Genomic DNA, 25246 nt, shown 5'->3' on the forward strand with positions numbered 1-25246 from the left:
TGTGTGTGTGTGTGTGTGTGTGAGGCTGCCTCTACATTTGTGCCAGTGGAGCCTGTGTGTATTTTGGGCTCAAACACTGCAGCACGGTCCACGTCAGCAATACGACATTCATTCATTTCTACCTTTGCGGTTTCACGGCTCGCGGTCAAGCGTTAACCTCCTCGTGACTTCCCTGGCGTCTGCGCCGTTTGAAGACGCGCCCGTTCACAGTCCAATCAGATCTGTGGATTACTGTGCTTGCGATAAGTGGCTTTTGAGAGCTAATACAAATCCCCTTGTTTATAAACACTGCGACATCCCCTAAGTCGATTTAAGTCGATTATGGGCTAATGGCGTTTGCCGGAGCCAGAGAGGACGCGCAAACTCACACGCCAATATGCAGATTTGGAAATATGCACGCAAGCACTCGCTCAGTTTATTAGCATTATTAATTGCGGCTGGCATTTAAAAGGGCCTGACATTTACGACGATCCGCGGAGAATTAAAGACTGAGACCGAAAAGGGACATTAAACCTTCAAGTGCCATAGGTCTTCCATGCGAACTACAAAGAAACTCCCAAACAGACACAGCCAAGTCACGCCTGAAGCTTCTCTTAATTGCATGAGCTTGGGTTGAGTTCAAGTATCACCATAAAACACTGTTAATGGAAATCCAGACTTGTAAAGCTATTAGCAGCTACATATTTATGCGGGTCTGGCCTCACACCAGGAGGCGGCACGCTCCTGGTGTTGGGGTGGGCGTTAAAAGAGAAAACTTTCGGAAGCCGGGGTGAGGTCGGGTTCAGCCTCGCGGCACGGAGTCATGCTTCAACACCGGGGGTACTGAGCAGCTCCTTCCACCGACGCTTTTAGCTCATGTTCTAACTCTCCCTTCACGTTGCCTTTTCGCTCCACCCGTCGGTTTCTTGCTCTCAGGAGGGTTAAGGGTTCATGCAGGGTAGCGCAGTGAGAGATCTCCCAAAATAGAGGGAGAAGAAGGGGAAAAAACAGCAACAAAGCGGATGTGGACACATGCCTAAAGCTCAAAACACAAACGCACAAAAAAACCCATATGCACATTCATGTGACTATGTCTATTTTATTCCTCCCTGTTTGTCTGATCCCCTGTGTTGACCTCTTGTACTCCGTTCTTCCGCGATTCTCATTCATCAATCTTTTATCGACTGCCTCCCGTTCCTCTTTTCCTCTCAAAAGTGTCAAGCAGGCTTGCTACTAAAGGGCTTTAGGCCGTATTGAAATACTGTGATGCCTGCTGCTTTGTGCACATGTGGGCTGGAGGCTGTGTGTCTGTGTGTGTGTGTATGCGCGTGCCCCGCATCTGTGTTTTCCAGCATTTCTGCAAATTCAGCAGGAAACTCTTAAGAGCAAGCGAAAGCTTCCTAAGTGCAAAAAAATGTCACATTAATTCACAAACAGGAACGCACAGCCCAGACGAGCATGCTGGGAGCCAACGTCTACAGCCGTATACATTAAGAGCAGACACTGCACCGGCTGATTTTAGTTACACATAGGGATGCTCGCACATAACGGCGCTGCGTGGTTATGCTGCATCAGGACGGAGTGTAAGATAAGAATTTATTGATCCCCAGAGAGGAAATGCTAGCGTTGCAGCAGCACATGAAACAGACCAAAGACCAGAGGCGGGGTGAGATAGAATCTGGATTAAAAGCTATATACAAAACATTAGACGGAAGTTGATAAGAACCAGTGAACCAGGGTTTGATCAGCAGTTCATTGTCCTATATGGTTAAATGTAGATAATGGCTCCAGGGGTCCTGCAGGAAATTTAGATTAATCCATAAAAGCATATTATCGTAGCACATTGGCATGAATATTTTATCAACACCAAAAAATGCTGATCTTTCATTATATATATATATATTGCAATAATGAACCTTTTGGTGCTAGAATAATACAATTATTTTCTGATGAGAGAAGAGGCGACAGCGTGTGGGGAAGTTTGTGGGGAAGAAATAAAAGAGAAAAGCACTGATTGCGCTAAAACCCACTTACTTTCTATTAGTTCACTAAGGAAGGAAAGGAGGAAGCAGATGGATAGGACCCAAGGAGTATAGTATGGAAATGAAGTCCTACAAACCTGAGGATGTTTTGCAGCTGCATAGATGTCGTTAAATTCACAATGCAGTGATAATATCGTAGCAATACACATGTTTTAAGTATTGTGACAGTAGTGTATGGCGGGGGAAATGGTGATTAAGGGTAAACTTGGTGCAGTGACAGACAGATAATGTGTCTGAAACCGAAGACCTTTATCCGCGGCGCCAAAAAATATGCTTCAAAACTGAAATATTACAGGAACGCAATCCACAAGATGTAAAGGAAAACCTTTTACACCGCTGTCTGATCTAAACTAGACTCTAATACACCATGCGCCATGCTTCACACTTCTATTATGTCTGAGCTGTAGAAAGGAAAAAGAGTGGAGGTGCATGACGTTCGACATAAAGATGACAATTTCCGTGGCTGACGTTAAAAACAAATAAAAACTAGTAGTAGTGCAGATAAATCTTCCTGCTGCCACTGATTTGACATCTCTCCACTACACCACTACACTGGAGCATCCAACTGAACAGGGCACGCAGGAATCAGAAAAGACTAATAATAAAAAAAAAAAGCAGTGTGGAAGAAGTAATGAAATGCCATCCTGGATCAGAGACGCTGGTTTATCTCTGTATCTTTATTTTTGCACACTATTTTATTCCGGCATGTCCGTGTAATAGCCGAACAGCAAGCCATTAAATACTGTGACAAAACAAGCCTCGCTCTTCAAAGTGACCCTCCGAACAATAGTGTATGCACCTTTAAAAATCAATTACTCGAGTACTTACTGTAAAAAAAACAAGAAATAAGATGGAAGCGGCGTGCGGAGGAAGAGATTGAGGGAGAAAGAGAGAGCGGGGGGGGGGTGAGTGTAAATGAATGGGACAGACTGCTATCCATCTCTCTGGGTCAGATCGATCAGCAAGTGAACGGATCAGTTACATCCAACTTGTGCGTGCATGTGTGTGTGTGTGTGTGTGTGTGTGTGTTCGGAAGCTTCAATGCTGCACTGCTCCAGTTGCAAATGAGTTCCACTTCCTAATAGAGGGAGAGCAAGAGACGGCGGGGAGAGAAAGATGCAGGAGCGAAAAGGCGAAAGAGCGAGGGAGAGGTAAGGGATAAAAATGACTGCTGGGGGAAAATCAAGAGAGGGAGCAGATGGGGAGGAGAGATGGGTGAGAAAGTTAGATAAATGAAAGAGGGGAGGGGAAGTCCAAATCACGTGTGGCACGTAGGGGGTGAGGGTGAGCGCACGCATATATGTGCATACTTGCGACCAGAATTAGGAACACAAGAGGCAAGGAGACGTGGAGGGCAGCGGAGTCAGCAAGCGATAGGGAGACGAGACAAAAAAGACAGAGGCAGGGGTGGTGGAGGAGGAGGAGGAGGAGGAGGTGGAGGAGGGGGAAAGGAGTGGAGAAGGTGGTGAGGTAGAGCTGTGACTGATAACATTGTCGTACTCAGGTTGCCTCAAGGGCAGACAAGACAGAGAGAAAGAAAGAGAGGGAATCAGACATAAAGGGAGAAAATGTGGAAATTTACAGGAGGGCTGGAGGCAGAAAGGGTTATAAGATAGAATGTGAGCAATGAGGGAAGAGATAGGAGGAAAAGAGGAGCACTTTAGATGGAGGATTGGAAGGCAGGGAAACACAAGAACAAGAAGTGGTGCTGTAGTCAGAGGAAGAGGAGCTAAGAGAAAGGTTTGTGGGTGGGCACAGGGAGTGGGACGAGAAGGCTCAGAGGGGCGGTGGAAATTAAAGACCGGCCACGAGAGTTATTACAAGAGTGAGAAAAGCAGAAGCGAGAGGTAGTAAAGACCAAGGTCAAACGAAGGAGTGGAGAAGCAAAGGATGTGCAAAAAGAAGGATCGGCGAGCCACCGACGCTTTAGGAGCGCTCGGTGAGAGCCGGTCAAGTCGGGACTAAAGAGCCCTGCTCGCACCACGCCGCCACCTGATGTTACTGCTTTTCAGGGACGGCGGCAAAAACTATTTTTTATTTATTTATTTTTCTTCCAGGGGCATTTCACTTTGCCGGAGTATTTTCACATTTTAGTATGCGCGTCTCCACGGGAGCTCAGGAGTAGTCGACTTCCAACATCGACCGCCCTGGGGACAAGCTGTCACTGCAGGCATTCGCACACCCCACCTCCTCCTGCTGCAAGCATTTTTTTTTTTTTATACTCTTTTTTTTTTAAACTGATGACACCAGACATAAGGAAATAACTATCTGCGTTAAGCTGGAGTGTGTGCCAGAGCTATATTTTTAGATTGGGTTTCAAAAAAAAAAAAGGTAGAGCGCTCCTGGTAGTCATTACAGCTTTCTAGAAGAGGCACTCAAGCATTTAGTTAAGTAGCAAAAAGCAAACGTCGACAACAAAAAGCAGTGATTTCGCTAAAGTCTGTTAATGCGCCGCTGAATGGAAGCCAAATTTGTCCTTCCCGTAACAATCGCGGCAAACTTCCATCTTTCTCGATAACCAATATCGCGTTCGGTTTAGCGCTCGCGCCAAACATCAGCGTTTCAAAAGCAAATGCACGACATTAAGGACGTAATAACAGCATTCACTGGAGCCCAATCTATTCTCATGATCTAAGAGGGGATACTGCTCATTTCAGTGCTTCTCTTTGCTCTAAGTGAGAACATTTAGGAGCCCCGAGATAAAACGTGTAATCATTTCAGGCGCTAGGTTTCTTATCTCTTCAACGCAGAGAGTGAAGGGTTCAAAAAAAAATAAAAAAATAAAATGGGACTGGTGTAATATTGAGCTCATGTTTTGAAAGTAGACCAAAGCAAACCATGTCGCAGGGAGGAGAATTTAAAATGCTGGAATATGTGCGTATAGTTTAACATGGGAGGAGCATGCTAGGATCCACTGGCAAATATTAAGTCAGCTTGATATGTATTTATGTCTGGTTATATATATATATATATATATATATATATATATCACGATACAGTATCATCTTCACAAGTTTCCAGATTGCTCCACATAAAAATATCCCCCATCATCCTCCAGTGATGTTAGTTTCTCCGTGTCTGTCTCTGACTCATCGTCTCCCTTCTCACTGCGTCCGCGACTGTTATCAACAATCCCTGTCACTCTCACTGTATCTAGGCTACAGTTGCTATAACAACTGTTAAGCACGCCAATCAGCGGCAGTGACTCACCGCTATACCTTATCATCACATACCCACAGAGCATGTTGTTGCTGGCGGATTTCCTTGTGTGTGTGTGTGTGTGTTGACTGCGCTGGGCTTAAGGAGGCCGACGTTGCGCCCGTTTTGGGTCTTTTGCCGACGGCGACCCAATTCGAATCCCTGACCCACAGTCTTAAGGAAGGGTCCTGTGATATAACACTCGCCTAATCCGCTCTTAAAGGTTTCTAGGTAACTGTTACTATGGGGACCGGCTGTGTTCTGTCTGTAGGGATGTTGTTGCTAGGCGATGAACTGTAGTAGTGCGCCGGTATGCAGGACTCTGAGGGTGCCGCATATGTAAGAGGTAAAAATGTATGTACTGCAGGGGCTTCAGCCGTTTCTCAGAATTGATTTTTGTGCTATAAAGTGGGCATTAACGCAGAGTGGTACTTGGTTAAGAGGGTCTTGGCCCGCACAAGTATCCATGTGGGATTAGTGTCTAGTCAGAGTAGGTGGAAGTCAGCAAACTTTTGACAAAAAATACACTTCAGATTTCATAGGTTACGTTCAGACTCGTTTCTTTTTTTGGACATATGGTTCGCAGTAGTGTTTGCAAGACTGGATTTGTGTGTCCAGACACTGCCATCATGTCTGAATGGTAATGCCGTTGTAATGTAGGCGTCATAAACTTCATAAGAACGCTTTAATTGTCTTGTCTTGGTAGATTCCTTCCAGCTTTGCCTGTACAGAAGCCTGTTTCCCCATGTTATCCTCCACAGAGCTCTGCTAGTGGATTCTGCTCAGCACTCATTTGGAGTCTGGATCTGGTTGTGGATTGGATTAGATTGGCAAAAAATAAGTTCGGGCTGAAAGTCTGAGCGAAAAGCTGTGTACGACCAGAGCGCAAACCTAAAACCTCCTTCTCTTTCTGTCCCTCCAGGTCTGTGGATAGCCAGGCGTTCTACCATGCCTGTCCCCCCACCCCTCAATCCCAGCAGACAAAAACACCTGCCCCACACACACCTCCATCCCAAACAGAGAGCAGAAGGCTCTGCCTTCCCCTCCCTCCTTCCTCCATCCATCCTCTCTCTATCTATTTCCCCCCCTCTTCTTTTCTCATCTTTGCCTCCTTCCTCCCACCTCATCCACCACACCTGCCCTAGGGCGACAAAGCGAACCCTTCCGGACCCCGTCCCTTTCCCCGTGTTTCACTGGCTGACTCTGGTCACATGCTGCCTGCTGCCGTCTCTGATTGGCGCAGGGGAGACCTGGGGCGTGGTCTCGGCCTGCCCTTTCCACTGCGTGTGCCGAAACCTCTCGGAGTCGCTCAGTACGCTCTGCGCCGACAAGGGCCTCCTGTTCGTCCCACCGCATGTTGACCGGCGCACAGTGGAGCTGCGACTGGCCGACAACTTTATAACGGAGGTGGGCGGAATTGACTTTGTCAACATGACCGGACTGGTTGATCTGACTCTGTCGAGGAACACCATCCACCTTATTCGACCGATGGCCTTTGCTGACCTGGAGAGTTTGCGCTCTCTGCATCTGGATGGTGAGAAGTAACGGTCATGTTATTCTCTGCGCCTATGACTTGGATATGAAAGTGGTACTAATTCATTATGTTTTGCCCAGGTAATCGCTTGACAATACTTGGCCCCAGGGACCTTGCCGGTTTGGTGAATCTGCAACACCTGATCGTCAACAACAACCAGCTCATCAAAGTCTCTGTCCAGGCTTTTGACGACTTCTTGCTCACGCTGGAAGACCTTGATCTGTCCTACAATAACCTCAGGAAGTAAGCTTTCGCTCTGTTGTGATCACCCGCATGAATTGCGCGTTCTCACCCCCTCTACTTTGTTCTGCTTTGTTAAGTAGAAACTCCCGGTAATACTCTTCGCGCAGGCCCAGGTCTCAAGCGTGTGCTGCAGACACACAACTCAGCTCCCAAAATGTCAGGGCGCAGTGGAAACAGCTTGTACGATAGCGTGAGAGTCAGCAAAGACAATGAAGAGATATTGGCTCAAACTGCTGAGGCGAGAAGCAGAGTACTTAAAGCTAAGAAAATTGAAAGGGAATCAATTTTGATGAGGTTCTAACTTTCTTTGACTTTGATTTGGTTAAGATTTGATAAGAGCTCACTGCACTGTAAATTAGTGTGCACTGTTAAAGCTACACAATACTGTGTCGTGTTCCACTCATCTCCATTTAGGACAATAGAGATTCTTACAAAATAGCAGTTGATTTCTCTGGACTAATTTAAGTCAGAACAATGATGATAGTCTGCATCAGTCCGCTCTTCTTCTCTCCTTTGTGTCCGACTATGCTGACGAATTCAGTTCTGATTACGATGTTACATTTTTCATACAAGAGCGCTCTGGCATGTCTCCAGCCTCCACCAAACCAAAGAAGACTCCAGTTAGTGTTTGCCCTTCCTTGTGGAGGAGTCTACTGACTGAGTTTCAAACAGAGTCTACATTATAGATTATAATCAAGGTTAAAAATAGTCAACGCCGGAAACAGGTCATGTCGTATGAGAACTCATTTAAGGAAGGCAGAAGTTGAGTGTTGGATTTGTTCAAATAATAACTTTTTGGAGCGACTCTGCAACCTGAACTGATTTCATGCATCCGTTTTCTGGGACACCGGCACTGAACAACACAGCAAAAAATGTTTCCCTTCTGCAAAAGAGAATCTGCTTCTGTTTTAATGAGTTTAACAGCAAAACAAAAAAAGATGAGGGGCAACAATTAAGGTCATAAGAGATGCCCATTGGTCACATTAAAACAACTAAATCCATCACACAAAGTCATTTATTCTTCACACCAAATGAGCTTTGAAATCAACTCACTACGTGTGATATCAAGTGGCGGCGAGCTCTATTTGTGTTCAGCACCTAGAGCGCTACATTCTCCCTGTGATACAGAGCAGATTTACACTCTGTCAAACGTACAGTGTGTTACAGGAAAAAACAGTGAACACAAAGTGAACTCAAATATAGAACAAAAGGTGAAATCAACAGTGCATACATGAGAGACTCCCAAAATAAACGCTCCACATTTCCCCTATTTTGCCAGTTCTCACATTTGAGTCTTGACTCACTAATTGGTACAAACAGTGAATGACTGCACTAAAGGAATATTAAATGACTACAGCAATGGGTCACAGATGGGACTCGTGAAACCCAGAAAAAAGCAAAGGGTTGAGATGGGAAATGAGCATCTGCTGTTGTTGTCTGTCATTGCCGTCACCATTAATTAGTATTTATTCGGTCCTGTTTTCATCCTACTTCCTGCAGAGTAACTTGAGAGAGTACTCAGAACGTAAAGAGTGAACTCTGACTGATATAATAGTGATAGTCTCATCCTTTAATCGGGTTAATGTCTTACAGTGTGTCAGTGTGCCCACAAGGGACTCTAACCACCTGAGGGGAGAGTCCGTCTTCACAGCTGTCATTACTTTAAAGATATATTACCTCAATTCTCCCCCGTCTCCGAAAGGCGCACGGCAAACCCCAGCACAGAGTTTACTAATTCAACGAATCTCACATTAATCATTCTAAAGGTGCTTCTATTGTCTTTCCACAGGGTACCATGGGAGTCCATTCAGAACATGGCCAGTCTGCACACCCTGAATCTGGACCATAATCTGATAGATTACATAGCAGAAGGAGTCTTTGGAGAGCTGTACAAGCTTGCAAGGCTGGATATGACCTCCAACAGGCTCCGAACCCTGCCTCCTGATCCACTCTTTGCAAGGTAGCTCTTAAGCTCCGTCTTTCATGTTCCTCTAAGAAGTGGCTTTGTGGAAATATATTCTGGGGCTGACTGCACTGCAGAAGCGCCAACGTGGGTTTTAGCAGGTTGCACTCAGGGGCACGGAGACGAAGGAAGAGTATGCGTTTGTACTCACATTCTTCACGTAACGTCACTGTTTGTTTTGCTATTTTCTGCTATTTAATGAACAGAATGTATGCACCACTATTAACTGTTCAACACAGTCCGCTGGCGACAACATGGGAGGCAGCTGGTGTGAGGGAAGAAACAAAGTCCTCTGTTCTTTCGTCTTTTTTTTTATTATGTTATATAGAAATGAGGCAGTCACTTGCTCCACATTATACTCGGCAAATAAAGTCACGGAAGCAAGTGACTGCAGGGTGAATAATAGGCCCCTTACAGAAGCATAGTGCCCACTTATTAGGACGTCATACATTTTCAGCTTTGTAGAGGGCGATGGCGAGTAATAACGTAAAGAGAGTAGCCAGCAAATTCTTGTAACTCCAAAATAACTAGCTGCAGCATGGCCTTGGTGAACTTGCGCCCGGTGCAGGTGAGAATCTGACAAACTGCTGAGGTGTTGCGTGATTTCGGGCTTGCAAATTGCCTTGGGATTACGTTGCAGGCTGTGACTGACGTAATACCATGGACCACAAACAGCTATTTGTTTACCTGTCATTATACCTTGAATTCATCCATCTAAAATTCTCCCATAAAATTTGGGTTGCAAAATAAATTACAAAGAAGAAGCTAAATCTTAACAAGATGTAAAAACAAATACTCTGCTATCATTTTCAGGTCCCAGACAGGTGCAATAAGTCCAACCCCCTACAACGCCGTCATAAGCCTAAATTTTGGAGGGAACCCACTGCACTGCAACTGCGAACTGCTATGGTTGAGGCGGCTTATCCGTGGAGACGACATGGAGACGTGTGCCACTCCTCCCCACCTGGCCGGAAGGTAAACATCACGAAATGCTCGGCGTATTTTTTTCCCTTTCCGAGTCAAGGGGCCAATGGAATTAATAGTTACGGGTTGATAAATTTGTCTAGTCTAATTGGATATCCTACATCAGTGTTTAAGAACCTAGTTTCAAGGTTAATCTGTTCTACAAGTTGTTACTCCAGACCTGCTTTAGTAGACATCCAATTACGGGCCTCACATTTTGCGATGCTTTAATGGGATCATCGTGTGTGCAAGAATAGAACTGGAGTAAAAACTCAAAGGACAGGTAGGCCATGAGGGCCGTGCATTGGAACAGCGGTGTGATATTTCATCCCTTTTCTCATATCTCCCACTATGTGCATCTTTCCCAGAAGTTTCTAATTCTGTAGCATGCAGTCGGAGCTAATATATGGGGGGATGAGCATCTGTTGTTGTCACCTGCTGTTGCCATCATCATTAGCTACTCCTCTGTTTTCTAGATAGCACCATGGGGAAATTGTTCAGACTGTTACCGATCTTTACTTTTAAACTGATAGACAAGAGCGTATAGATCTTTACGTTAATATGCATCATTTATCTGCTAAATCCACCTGGGAAGAATAGAACAAGACAAATTCCTGCGCCGAGCCACAAAGGGATGTTTGCTCTACCACACTTTCACACTCTCTCCTTCTCTTTCCTTGCCTTCATCCATCTTCCCTCCCCTTTTGTTCCCAAGGTATTTCTGGTCAATTCCTGAAGAGGAGTTTACTTGTGAACCACCTCTCATCACCCGTCACACACACAAGCTGTGGGTGCTGGAGGGCCAGCGGGCCACGCTAAAATGCCGCGCCATCGGTGACCCCGAGCCCATAATCCACTGGGTTTCGCCAGACGATCGCATCGTCGCAAACTCATCTCGGACCAGCTCCTTCAGCAACGGCACCTTGGATATCTTAGTAACAGTTGCCCGGGACGATGGGGCGTACACGTGTATTGCAATAAATGCGGCAGGTGAAGCCACTGCCACCGTGGACCTTAAAATAATCCCCCTGCCTCACCGGGGCGGAGCAGGCGGAAACACGGGCGGCAACAATGCTAACACCAAGAACAACAGGAACGCGACCAATGGGATTTTACGGACAGATCCGGGCTCGTCGGACATCAGCACAGGAAAAAACGGAGGGATTAACAATGGCCGCGGAGGAGAGGCGGAAGACGGGAGAAGAGGTGGAGCGGACGACGATGACGGTGACAGCAGCAGGGCCTCGGAAGGGGAGAGGACTGACGGAGGAAGCATGGAGGACGAGGACGAGGACGAGGACGAAGGGAGGATGGTTGGAGTACAAGGAGTAACATCGACCTCAGCTCAGGTCCGGTGGGATTTGGGACGACTGTCTACGGCTTACGTTGTCTGGATGTATCAGATACAGTACAACTGCACCGCCGACGACACCCTGGTCTACAGGTCAGTTCAGCTTTATTATACACTTGCCTCAACATGCCAGCAGGTCATCTGTTTTCAGCTTGCGACTTCAAGTCACACCGTCATTTTTCTCTGTGCAATTCCCCCCTGAAGAGGTGAATCCTGTTTCCATGCAAAACCCCTTAAATATTTATCCATTACAGCGTGACACTTTAGCGGGGAAACTGTTCATCTTAAACATGGACAGGCAGAAAGCTCAAGGGGAAAGATGAATGGTGAGATGGATGAAGGGATAGAGGGGCGAATGCAGTTAATAATTTATCTCCATCACGACGTGACACTAAAAACCCAACAGGTAGTACATAGGGATCAGTGCGGAACAAGTGGAAGAACATCCTGGGAATAAAGAAGATTTTGAGGGAGGGGAGCTTTTCTAAAATTTTATGAGAGCGTGTGCTGAAGACGAAAAGATCTACAGGCAAGTAAATAGAGTCCGACTCTGGAGATATGTCTGCATTTGAAATTTGATACGGCTGTGCAGAATTTGGATGGGGGCAAATTGTATATTTATTCTGAAGTAACATTTAGGTTTTTAGTAAGTCTTGTCCTTGTCAATTTAAAATGAGATTCCCTCACACTTCACTGCCCGTGTTCACCACTCTCTCAGAGGCAGATCAACATTTAGAAAGACTGGAATTGAGTTTAAGGGCTGCAACGTTACCACAAATGATTTGGGAGGCCATGTCTACACCTTGCTTTGTAAGTGCAGGTTGAGGAAAAAAAAATAATCTGAGGTGAAAAACTGATCTGCACACCTAAGAAGGTGTTTGCAAAGCTGAGAAATGTTGCCCACCCTTTCCATACGTCACTGTGGGCAAATTAGTGTTATGTGGGAACCTACCTTTACACTGACTCTGTGAATCTGTGACACCCAAACTAGTAGAACCATTGTTAGAAATGCCTGAATGAAAACGTGACTGGGATGGGTGGATGTATGATGTGAGTCAGCTACCTCCATCACGCCAAGAGCTGCCACCAAGACAGCTCTGATCCGTCAGGGCATGGCCACAGGACCTTTGAGGTGTCTTGTGGCGTCTGGCACTGATACTTTGGCAGCAGATCCTTTCGGTTCAGTGGGTTACGGGTGGGGCTTCAGTGGATCAGGCTTGCAATACGTCCCGTGAATGCTTAATCAGATTGGGTCTGGAAAATCTGGAGAACGGCTGGTCAGCGGCTCAGGCTCTGTTTTTTTTTGACGTACCTGTGTAGCCACAGGGGGCCATGGTTGTTCAGACGCACCGCTGCCATTGGCGTGTGCTCGGCCTGCGCCAGCATTAATTTGGGTGAATGTGTCAAAGCAACATCTACACAAACACCAGGACCCAGGTTTTCCCTACGCTGCATTGTAGCAGCACGGTCAATAATATTGACTTTACCTGTCACTGGGTTTAATGTTGTGGCTGTGGTGTGACTTTTAGCTAGTCGGTGTACTTACTCCTACAACTCTACTGTGCCTTTCATGAATTATGTCTGAACACATTTGAAGTTCTGAATTTACAAGAACAAGCTGATGAAACATTTATGCGGAGGGTTTATTGCCAGAGCGAAACAGTGAGAGGAAGATGGAAGGAGTGAAGACAAGAGTAGGTTGAGCAGGCACCGCCGTCAGGGTATTATTTGTGTGTTTGTTTTTGATTTTCTTTTGGCAGGAATGTGAGGGTTGACTGTGGCTTCCCTGAGGCATTATAAAGAAAGCATTTAGCTGCAAGCTGTATTGAGGAGGGGTGAAGGGAGCTTACCATATGACAGGAAAAGGGCAGGGAAGACAAACGGCGATGATTGGAAATATGAAAAACTGTGCCTGGCTATAAACGGGAGGATTCAGAAAAAGGAAGACGGGCGAGGAGGAGAAACCAATAATTGAAGTTTAGAGTCACAAGTGAATTTTAGTACGGGCTTGAGTCCTCTGAGATCTCTGGAGGTGGAGGAGAGGGACTGAGGGAGAAGGGGAATGTGGGGAGATGAGCTCTACCCAAGTTATCTTGGGAGATATTGCAATGAAAGAAGGATGGGTGAAAGGGGACAGACTGACAGAGAAGAGGGGGAGAAAAAAGGGGGGTGGGCCCACATGGTCCTCAAGGAGAAGAAAGGTGAGGGTGGAGGGGGAAGGAGAGAAAATATTAAATCCATCACTGAAATAAAGTAAGAGCGAAAATGTGAGTACACACCAGATATATACACCTGCTAGTAGGGGAGAGAGAGGCGCTGGGGGACGACTGATGCAAGACAGAGGAAAGAATGGAGCCCACAGAAATGTGAGATTGCAGAAGTTGATGCGAAGGAGTCCTTTAATGAAACAAACACAAAGGAGCACCGTGACAAGGGGTCGGGAAAATGAAGAAATTGAGGCGACACACCGTGTTTATAAGCCGGGAGCGGAGAGTGTTAGGTGGCTGACACGACGGAGGTAAAGAGGTGTCCTATTGAAATGCCACATCAAAATAAATGAGTGCAGATTCCGCACAGTCCCATGATACATTTGTGGCAATTACACATAGAAAACTAATTAAATGATTGAACCAAATGAACTGAGTGAGATGTCGGCTCCCCCGCTGCTCAGCTTTGTTAATTCCTCTACGGACAACACTCCTATAAAAGGGGAACTGGCTTTCAGTTTAATGTTATCAAAGATGTGTTGATAACCAGAAACCAAAGACTTGATAAGAATCAGAGGAGTGGCGTTAATCAATAACTTTCGCATTAAAAGCTAAACACTGAAGGCTCACTTAGGGTACTCATCAGTCTGGCTCGCTCTGTAAAAACGGCACCCAATCGTTAGTCAGCGCTGTGTGCTTTTTGCCAGTCGGGTTAATTTTTGTTTCTACTTCCTGCTTCACTTTCAACAATGGCGAATGATACTTTTGCAGAAATTCCGCCAAAGACAAGTGTTGTAATGTGAGCATTATTAAGATGCATTAATTCATATTATAAGTAAGGCTAATTTAATTTAACGTTTCCACTAGGGGGAGCTATAGGCAAGACCGACTGTTTTCTCCTTTTTGTCAACTGTTGTGGTTTTCGCTGCCGTAAGAAGCACAAGTTTCTCTGTCCTGTTTATTGTTGGAAATTGCGGCCAAGACGTTGTCAGTGGTCTCTCTTTTGAGCACAAGTTACCACAACAAGTCACTCGAATTGCGGAGATGAAGAAGTAGCCGGAAATACTAACATTCACAGCTCTTGAAGTCTGCGTCGCTGCTGCACGTAGTTACGTATCTGGGGAGATGGACGTCAGCTACGGCGCTGGGGTCTGCACTGTCGTCGCAGCTGCGGCGTCAAACTGACGCAGAAGCCTAAACCGCCTATGAGCTTGACAAAAGTAGTATTTTCACAGTGTTGTTGTATTTAGGATGCATAAATTACCCATCTGTTTATAATATTCCATTAAATCCCAGTTTCCTCAAGCTGAATTTAGTTCCAGGCACAGGGGTGATGCAGGTAAAGCACCCTTCTCTTAAGGACCTTACCTTAATGTGACGGCTGCACCAGCAGAGCTAAAGGCTAAGCTGTGCAGCTTGAGACAAGGAAATGCTGATACACGTGAAACCAAAGGGAAACAGAGGGGAGATAAGAAAGAGACTGAGCCGAGGCAACCACAGCATCACAGGGGAGATGGGGAAGCTCAGCCAAGAGGGACTAAGCGATCTGAAGTTTGACTAAACTACAACAAATCACAGCACCAACAAACCAGAGGGAGGGAACAACTGTCTCGGAGAGCGGGGAGAGAGATGTGGTGCCTATTTTAAAAGGTGAAATTAAGGTATAAACTGCAACTCCATTGCAAAGCAGAGGTATGAGGTTGATACAAGAGACGGGAAGTCTGAGGGCTTTGACGGAAAAGCAGAAAGGAAACAGGGAAATCAGTCTCAGAGGAGAGATAAAGTGGGGAATGGAAGGGGAGGTTTTGAAAAGAAGCGCATTACAATGCTCCCAGGGATTTCCAGTATAGATCTGTATCGAGCTATCAGCATACCAGCGCCAAACGGCTGGCACGTCAGAAAAAAACAGGAGTCAACCAAAAGGAGTCGGGCTTATAAATTCAGAAGGACAGAAGAGAAGAGTGAGATTTCAGGCTTTGTATCAGGGATTTGTGTTCATATTGTGCTGCTGCTGCTGCTGCTGCTGTTGATGTCTGAATTGGCAGGTGGAGAAAACCCCAGCACAGATGAACTGGGCCGAGGATGAGCGAGAGCGAGGCAGAACACAGAGAGGATTTAAGAATAGGAGGAGCACGGAAACATCTAGTCTCCGATAAATGACAAAAAGTGAAAGTAGCGAGTGTGTGTGTGCGCTCTGGCGGGGGGGGGGGGCGTATAGATTACAGAACAGCAGAGCACATTGTGCGGCTGCCATATTTAATCATTTTTAAAGGTCAGCGGCATGCTTGACAACACCAGCCTCCATTTTAGCACGGCTTGTCTAATTCTGAAGGCATCCGTGACAGTGCCAGGTGGGATGTCGTCCACGGCGTGTCCACTGGGCACCGCTCCCCGCTGTCACGCCTGGCTCCCCTGACAACATCGGCCGAGCCTCCTTCCTGGAGCTTTGCCACAGTGTTGGACTTCCGTCCCTTTGGTCCTTGATCGTATAATGTGAGATGGTGCTCGGCAATGGAACAACCAAGGATTTACTGGTTGCAATGTGAGTAATTACCAAACTGGCATGCCTGGGACTGGCCTACCTGAAGGACAAATAACAGGAGTAAGAGCGTCCCTCCATGTTAATAAGGCTGCAACCCTGGGGTACCATCTGTTAGAAACTGTGTCGCCTCCTCCGCAAGATGTCTAGTTTTGTAGCACTATTTTATTTTTTTATCTATATTGCTATGCATGAAAGCGGGGCGAGACAATCCAAAAGCTTAATCAGAATAAAACATGCCTCTTTGTGAATCTGGGAGAGGTCTTTGTTGAGGCTGTGTCAGAAATGTGAAATAGAACCACAAAGCAGGCTTAGTATTGCCTGGGGTTTCATACAGCTTTATGATCGCTTCCTTGCCAGTCTCTAAAGAGATTCACAGCAATACTATCTGATGCAGGACCATGTTATAGAAAATGCATTACATTTTACTGTATAGGTGTGGCCAAGTCCAATCCCTGCGTGTGTAATACAATATTCAATAGCTATGAATTATATAAGATCAAGTCTGTTGCGCTTCTGATGTTTTTTGATGTGTAAATACACACAAGACATGAATCATTGATGCTTGTTGTTTGTCCGTGGGGGTTTCCGCACGACACTCGTGCGCGTCAGAGCCAAAAGTTTATTATCTGGCTCAAAAATCTAAAAAAAAAATCTCTTCTAAGTGTGCGGGCAGGAGCGTAAGGGGCTTTGGCAATTTTCACAAGTGCACCCCTGGTCACAACACAATCAACCTTCCAGCTGGGCTCTCAAAGTGCCAGAGCCGGCGTGGAAACGATCGCGGGGAGAGACGGGGAAGGAGAAAGGGGAGGACGGGAGAATCACGCCGAGTTTAAGAAATAATGAGAATAATTAAAGTGGAAAGTCGAAGAACAGAGAGGCACAGTTAAAAAGGACAAGGTGAGGGTTTGACAGGCATAGGAAAGGGAGCGTGCTGGGAGGTAGACAGTAGAGAACGAGACTAATGAGTCACAAAAGGAGGGGGAACCGAAGGAAGAAACAGAACCTGAAAATTAGGTGTATGGCAAAACCACTCGTTTGACGCTGCTAATTATACAGCAAATCTGACTAATATTTGACACAGAGTACTGAACTGAGATATCATTATATTTGAAGATATACACACGGGGGTATTTGCTCGGCAGCACCAAACTACGCGGTATGCTGTGTAAACTATTCTCCTCCAGTCAAACGCGCCGACTCGCGATCAGCTTCCGTCGCACGAGATTATTTGCGCAGGACGAGGACAGGAAAATGATATCAGCTTCCCATTTTAGCCACACTGGTAGCCAATGGAAGAAATCATCCAAGACACGAGATAAGTGCATCTGCTGAGGCGGGGATAGATAAGGATGCGGGGAGAGATGTAACGGTGGTGCTGGGGCGAAGGCATGCGGAGACAAAGATGGAGGAAGAGGGAGAGGCGCGGGGAGGAAGGGAAGGAGTGGGGGTAAAAGTTCTGCCCCATGGGAAGATGTAATTAAGTGTAAAACTTCTGTGTCAATACATGTGTCAGCTCGGATCAGAGGCGTAAGGAAGAAGGGACGGCTCAGCACTCAATACATACGCCATCTTATATTATACTGTCAGGCCAGGGGAAGGGTGAGTAAAGGAGGCAGAGGGGTATAGACGACGGTGACATTCACATTATCTTTTATGGGGCGGTTACTTTAAAATGAAAAGGGAAAAACGATGGAGAAAGGCAAAAAATATAGTGGACTGGCGTGGGTCATAAGAAAAAAAAAAGAGAGAACACAACTGAAGGTGCTCAAACGAGGAGGAGGAGTCGAGCGTGAAGGCCAGATTAAGAAAAGGAGGGATGACACGAATTCTGGAAGGGATGGAAAAAGGGGATTGACAGAAAGACAGATGAAGGAAAGCAGAAGACGAGGGCAGACACGATCGAGGGAGACAGCCGACGCCAAAGTAAACAGTCCGGCGAATCGCGACCAAAAAAAAAAAAAAAAATGGAGGAAAGGGTAAACGGACGAAAACACGCGACGCGGCGGAGGAGGAGGAGAGGGGAAACGAGAGCGGGATAGATGTCAGCCAGACGAGGAGATAATTGCTTTGTTGTTCCCCCCTCGTCTTTTATTTCTCTCTCTCTCTCTCCCTCTTCGGGCTCTTGCTCCCTGTGCCCAATCTTGTCTGGTGTCAGACCACCGGACTTGGTAACGCAGATAGAGAAGAAGAAGAAGAAGACATGAGACAGTGGGAATAACAAGAAGACAAAGAGGAGGGGAGAAGACGAGGAGACGGAGGCCAGGATTCCACCACTCCTTCACCCCCTCTCTCTTCTCTCACTCCTTTCTTTTCCTCTCTCCTCCCTCGCTCTCTCGGGCGCTAATAATTACTCGTTTCTGTGTCACCAGCTTGAACAAAGCACTCCCTTGTCTCTTCCACTTTCTTCATGCATCTGTGTGCGCACACGCCTTTGCGGGGTTTCACCATAATTAGAAGCACAAAGGCAGACACTCTTGGTGGAGACGGTGCACAGTGTCTGCAAATACATGGATGATAACACCACCACCACCACCACCAACACCACCCGGGCCACTTTAACAAAACCAGTGTAATCAATTAATTTGATTTCAGTAGTCCAGTAGTTAGTCCTTCTAAGTTATGAGGCGCACTGAACTTATTCAAGAGCACTCAGGTTCCAGGTGGATATTATCTCTTGTGTCTGAGTTGCGTACTCACAACACAGAGCTAAATATGGTTAAAAATGCATAATGCAGCGAGTGGTAGCGAATCAGCATATCAAAGATGCATGCGTTTCTGAATGTGTCCGGGTATTCCATGTATATTTCAGTGAATTTGCTTTCCTATTTCTGTCGCTGCCCGGGTAGCAAAACTAACTCGAGAGGTGATTCGCATTCTCATGAGGGAAGGAGGGAGGGAGGGAGCGGCGGCGGCGGCGGTGGTGGTGGAGGAGAAGACAGAGAGAGAGAGAGAGAGAGAGGGGGGGGGGATGAGGACGAGAAACGGGGCGGCTTGAGAAATATAAGATGAAGGGAAATGGAGAGGTGGCGGGAGATGGATAAGGGAGGAGCACAGACGCCCGAAAAGGAAATGATAGAGAGGAGAGGAGGAGTGACCTTGGATGCTACATGGTTATTGCTGTGGCTAATAGAGATATAGTATAGTGGCGGCGAAAAGCAAAGAGGCTGGGAGGTCAGGCAGAACCCAGGCGGGATCGAGAGGAGGGTTTCTTGCAGCGAGCAGAGCTGACATAAAGAAAACGAGAGCAGAACTAAAAATGTAAGTCACATGGTAAAGAGGTTGAGCGTGGAACAAAGGAGTGCACCGCTGCAGGTTTGGTTAAAAGGGAAAAAAGGAAGGAGGGGCGGTTACAAAGCAAGGGAAAGGGCAGAGGATACGGGCGGATAAGAGGGAGCGAATGAAGAAGGGGCTCTGCGTCGAGAAAGAAGGATAGAGGGAAACGTGAAGGATAGAGTGACTAAGGGATTCAATGGCAAGATTAGAAAAATGACTCAAGGATTCAGTCAAGGTGTGTGTGTGTGCGTGTGTGATTCACGGTCACACGGTGGAGCACCAATTGAATAGTGTGATGTCCCAGTTTATCAAACGTACTGTAATAAAGACGGCAAAAGGCACAGAGCTGTTAATACCTACAAATTCACTCGGTGCAGGGTAATTCATTACGCAACCCCACAACAGGAATTAAGACAGGGTACGTATTGCTTGGGTAAGATCTGAGTAACACAGCTTTGTTTTCGGCATCCAATAATGTATGCAACAGCATATTGGATGTATTAATCTGAGACGCTCAGCGGCAAGGGAAATGAAGGGAACGGAAAGAAGATGAATAAGCAGTGTGTATCAGCGTGAATCAAAGCGGGGGGGGAAATTATTTAAACATAACCCTTTGTTACGGAGAACACTGCCCTCGTTCGAGCGCGCGACTCCCCAACAGCGACGGCCGAACGTCCGCACGTTAGGATCTATCAATTACACGCGGACGCACAAAGGCTCTGGACGGACTGGCACCGCTGTAATATTTCTCAAGGCCTTTTTATGGGCCCATAACACGAGCCGGGCTTTTATTCAGGAACAGTCAGCAGCAGCGGCAGTAGCAGCATCGTGAGTGATGCTTCTTGTATATTTCATGCTGGAAAATCTGATTGAGCATCCACTGTCTTTACTGCCGGACTTTACGAGGGGGGGGGGGGGGGGCAATTGGCAGTCCTCCGGCGTGACTGATCGCCCAAGAGTCTTTCACTTTGAGTTTTTATCCATGAGATATTTGGCTGCAAGGCTTTGGATTGATGCCTCACTCAGCTGTAGGAAGTACCAACCACAGGAGCGCGCTACTTTCCGTCCCAATTTGAGTTATTTCCCTAATGTTCTAGGCCTTACAGTAGAGTCGGCGTTCATTTCACAGAGCTGCAAACACTTTGGAGAATAAATAAGAGGCGATTATTGAAGAAGACATTCCAGCCATATAATCCCTTTTTAAACAGTATTCACAGTGGCTTTATGCTAAATTGGCTTAATATTCCTAGATCACGTAACCGTTAACAAGTGTCGCCCTTTTGCAGTTTTGTTTTTTGTATTATATAGTTTTTGCGCTTCCCGTGATCCGACAAAACAGCCTCTTTGAAGGAATGATGTGACCAAGACTCTAGATGTGAGAGTTAACGTGTGGATATTGGAACAAGAGATGCCTTCACTGGAACCGCCGCGCTGCTGAGGCGCATAATGAGCCCTCGCCATGGTAACATACACCTGTTCCTTAAGATGCTCCGGCGCGGAGGGAAGAGTTAACCGGCAAATTTGCGACTGCGCTGGAAGGAAATCTATAGCGACCCTAATGACCGCGGGACGGGGATGATTTTAATGAGAATGCCCCGTGCGTCTGCTCAGATTACACTGGAACCCGGAGCCCCAGACAGTACATTGTAATTCCTTATTAAAATCATACCGAGCTTCTGCTGGAAATTAGGAGTTTGAAGGTACCGCTGCGCCGGCCCCTTGCTATTCAAATCCCTCCAGGCGATTTGCTGAAGCGGCGTAACCGGGTTTGCAACACTCGCTTCTTTGCAAAAAAAAAAAAAAAACACCTGTAATTCTAAATTATAACCGCGCCACGGTTGACGAGACTCGGCGTTTGTCTAGAAATATCAGGTTTTGTTAACTTTTAAACCTTGAGAACAGTGGAAACATCCGATCGATATGCCTGTTTAGTAACACCATAACCCAAATCAATGGGCATGCCCTGTAGCTTGCCTCTGGTAGGGTGCATTTGCATTCTTCAAGACAACGCGTCCCAAAAACAGCGCAAGCGTATACATATATATATGAGCCGGACTGGTTTTAGCAGCTAATTACGCCCCAATTCAAAAGCGAAGGCAAACACAGTAAGGTCAAGAGGGCTTTCTGCAGGAGCTCCGCCAGCCGCCTGAGTCATCCTAGATGGCATTTACAGGATGTAGCTCAAGTCTGAGGGGAGTCGGAATAGTTAGCAACATACTATACAAATAGGCCCTTTGATGTAGCTTGAAAAGGCAGAGAAAAGGAGGGAATTGGATGTTACGGAGGAGACGGAAGGGGAAGGAGAAAAAAAAAAAAAAAGGAATCACTGACAAAATATTCGTGTTAGCAAACTTGCCCACACAAAAGAGGTCGGAGCAGCAGAGGGCGAAGTCATAACCATCAGCGACAGACACTTGAGGCGCGCTGCAGTCTCCCACACACACTTTCATCCTCGCATGTCACACACACGCACGCACGAACCCCGCCGGCATGCAAATATGCTGATATACATTCCGCTACGGCGCAAATACAAACACGCAACCACGCGCGCACACACACACGCCGAGACAAGCACCTAAAACTTATGTAAAGCTGCAGTTCTCACCACAACCTCTCCTCCATTGTTTTTTCCCTCTCCCTCTCTCTCCATTGTTCACCTCTCCCCCATTTGTTAGTTCTAACGGCTGCACTTAAAACGAGGACACGTTCAAAGCACTTCTCTCTTTATTATCCCACGCAAAAACGCTCGCTCACTACAGACACACGTTGGCGATCAAAAAGCCAAGTAAACACATGTTTTTATTTATTTTTTGCTTGCAGTACTTCCTAATTTCTCGTTTCCTTCCAATCAAAGGTGCAAACTGTTTTAACTTTACTGTAACCGTAGCCCCCGGGCATTAATCCTTAAAATGGCCCCCGTCTTTAAATGCGAGGTGCCACAAAATGGCTTGACGTTTGCTTCTCCAAAGCATCCCTGCTTTCTCAAATGAGCAGACAGAGTTTTCTTTTTATGTTTCCAAGGCGCGCTCTCCATCAATAGCCTCATTTTCCCCTCTCTCCTCCTACTGCAGCATCCATGCCTCCTTTCATTCCCCCCCTTTTTTTCCAATATTCAGCCCTCTCGCCTCAATTTCACTAGAATCAGTATTTCAGGTTAGGCTTCAAGTAACTGCAGATATTGAACATTTCACGATGCACTCATGCTTGTTTAGCTAATCTATTTTGTTTCTCTCCCTCTCTCTCTCTCTCTTTAGAATCTTACCATCGACCAGTGACCGTTTCCTGCTGAAGAACCTGGTTTCCGGTGTGGACTACAACCTGTGCGTGCTGGCCATTTTCGACGACACAATCACATCGTTGGCCGCAACAAAAGTCCTGGGCTGCACTACGTTCTCCACCAAGGATGTCTACCCAGCGTGCCGCTCCCTCCAGGCCCACTTTCTGGGCGGCACGCTCACCATACTGGTCGGCGGCGTGGTCGTGGTCACCCTTCTCGTGTTTACCGTGGCGCTGATGGTCCGCCACCGCGTTTGCAATCACGGCGACCACATGATTTGCCACAGCGGCAACACCGAGGCAGGAGGAGGGGCCTGTTGTCAGAGTGGAGGCGTAGGGGGCGGCGATAAAGGGGGGAACAGCAGCGGGTGCTACCAGTCGAATGGGTCCGGAGACGTGATGATGGTGGTCCTGCCAAACGGCATGCCTTCTAAGAGAGGGGGGGAGAAGGAGAAAGAGAAGGACAAGGAGAAGGAGAAGGAAGTGTCTGATTCTGCTTCTTCTCTGCCTCCAAAACTGCCTCCAAAGCCCAGGCCAAAGCCTAAAGTCAACCTGGAGCAGTTTCTCTCAGCTGGGGGGGTTGTTTCCACAACAACAGGGGCAGGAAGCGAGATGGCGTTGGTGGTGAGGCAGCGGAAGCTGGAGAAGGCGCCGCCATACACCCCAGAAAGTGACAGAACTCCTCTCTACTACTCCCCTTCTCCTCCATCCACCCTGCCCCGCCAGTCACGTTCCAGGGAGCGCCCAAAACCCAGACTGGAGCGAGAACTGACCAATCGTGCCAGTTTCTCTCTGGCTGCTCCCTTGAGAGACTCAGAGCTGTTGGACTGGAGAATAACCCCCAGGGGAAGGGACAAATGGAACTCCTCACAGGCTTATCAGAGTCCAGTATCCCCTCTAAGCCCGGCCTGTGGGACTGTTAGCAAACGGCGGCACTCTCTAGATATGGGCTCCTCCGTTGCCCTAGCTACTGATGCCGCAGCCACTGTTGCCAGGCGATACGGCGCAGTCAGTTACGCCAAGCGGCTGAGCGTGATCTGGACAAGGCGGAGCCAGTCGCTCCACGGAATGCTGGTGCAGTGCGCCTCGACGACGAGCACGACTTCCTCGACAAACAGCGACGAGGTGGAAAGTGCCGGGAGCTTTGCCGCTCCCTGCGATTTCCAACGGGGATACATTCACGCTTATAACACCACTAACTCCAACTCTAACACTGGGATCACTGCTGGGAAGGCTGGCAGTGTGAAAGACAGGGGCAGGGAGAAAGGGAAGGACGGAAGGGGCGCCGAGGAACTGGAGGAAAGTGTTGTATAGGGGTCGTGGAACAGAGCACAAAAAAAGTTAAGGGTTCTGTGAGTGGATGTTGATTTGAGAAGGCCAAAGAGGTGGAGTCTGGAAGATAAAGTGATTGTAGGTGAAGAAGGGACGGTTGCGAGTTCAGAGGGAGGGAGAATGGTAAAATTGACTTCAGTCTGCAGCTCCTTGATTTGCACATGCTGAGAAGCCCGGAAAAATGCAGAGGAGAGGGGAAAGTACACCTGGAAGTGAGGTGAAGATATTTAAGAGGCTCTCTTACTGGTCTGAAGAGAGATGGGCAGTAAAATAAGAGGGGAGAAAGCTGTCGCCAGAAAATTGGGGAAAGCAGGGGGGGAAAAAAATAAACGGCATGGGAGATGGGTTTTAAAACGGCCTTTAAATACTCACACTGACGCAAAACAGGAATGAAAACAAAAATCAAAAGCAGACAAAGACAAAGACAAAGAAGGTGACAACTGTGAGAACAGATGATCCGAGTGGTATATAGTTAGAGCGAGGGGGGGGAGGAGTAATCAAAGAGGGGACAACATCAGCGGGAGCATCAGAACAAAGGAGGTTGTGTGGCAGAGATAGAGACGACGTGAGCTCAGCGTGGATCTCAGTAAAGCCTTTACATTAATAGAATCGGACTTTTGCTAACACCCCGGCCCCGGCATCACCATAAGGATTTACACTGGATCAAAAACAGCAACTGGTAATAGTAAAGGAAAAAAAACACTTCTCTGGCAACAATACAACAGTGAAAAGGGTTTCGGATGGCACTGCCCTGCTTTGTTATTTCGGCTCCAACACCGACGGCCATCTTGAAACTCTTTCCCAAATGGCAACGAATGTGACTTTTATGTGTCCTCTGCGTCCGGACAATGATTTTGGCTCGCCGTGCCCGCGGATTATGGGAGTATAAATACAGAGCCGGGTGCATCTGACACGATCAATCGATACGGGCTGGAAACAGCGAGCGGAGGAGCGCGGACATTATTAAACGAAAGACACCGGGATTACAATGGAGTCGATATGGATTACAAAACGGAGGAGGCAGGGGTGGCGAACACGCGAACGTCAAACGATAATGGACCAAACAAACGAATAACGCTAATGGATGCATAAGTGTGCATGCACCGACCGATCAGGGACAGGACGTGTAGGTGTGCCTCCGTGTGTATTTGTGCGCGCACATGTTATATGAATGTCTGTGAGGGGGGCAATCCAGTCAACCCGACTCCGATAATGTTTGAAAAATGTTTTCGTGCTTTCTGGACATGCCGTTAAAAAGAATAAATCTGAAGATCTGAGATTAGAGGTGGTGTTCAAAGTGAAGTGTGAAAAGCCCTTTTCACCACCACATCCAGTATAAATCA

The 25246-nt window shown here is 47.0% G+C and overlaps 2 protein-coding genes across 2 annotated transcripts in view; one reads left to right on the top strand and one right to left on the bottom strand.

The window, feature by feature from the left end:
- Nucleotides 1–25246, bottom strand: part of pcxb (pyruvate carboxylase b) — a 307177-nt gene that overhangs the window by 91796 nt on the left and 190135 nt on the right. The gene's annotated exons all lie outside the window — the stretch shown is intronic.
- On the top strand, nucleotides 6168–23885 carry LOC311493924 (leucine-rich repeat and fibronectin type-III domain-containing protein 4; the record flags this gene model as incomplete). Its single annotated transcript, XM_084552746.1, has 6 exons — nucleotides 6168–6753; nucleotides 6834–6996; nucleotides 8786–8956; nucleotides 9773–9934; nucleotides 10638–11366; nucleotides 22550–23885. The coding sequence occupies 6 exons, from the start codon at nucleotides 6168–6170 to the stop codon at nucleotides 23883–23885; spliced, it is 3147 nt and encodes a 1048-aa protein (XP_084408872.1).

This window comes from Chelon labrosus (genome assembly GCF_963514085.1).
Source record: "Chelon labrosus genome assembly, chromosome: 1".
Classification (NCBI taxonomy): domain Eukaryota; kingdom Metazoa; phylum Chordata; class Actinopteri; order Mugiliformes; family Mugilidae; genus Chelon; species Chelon labrosus.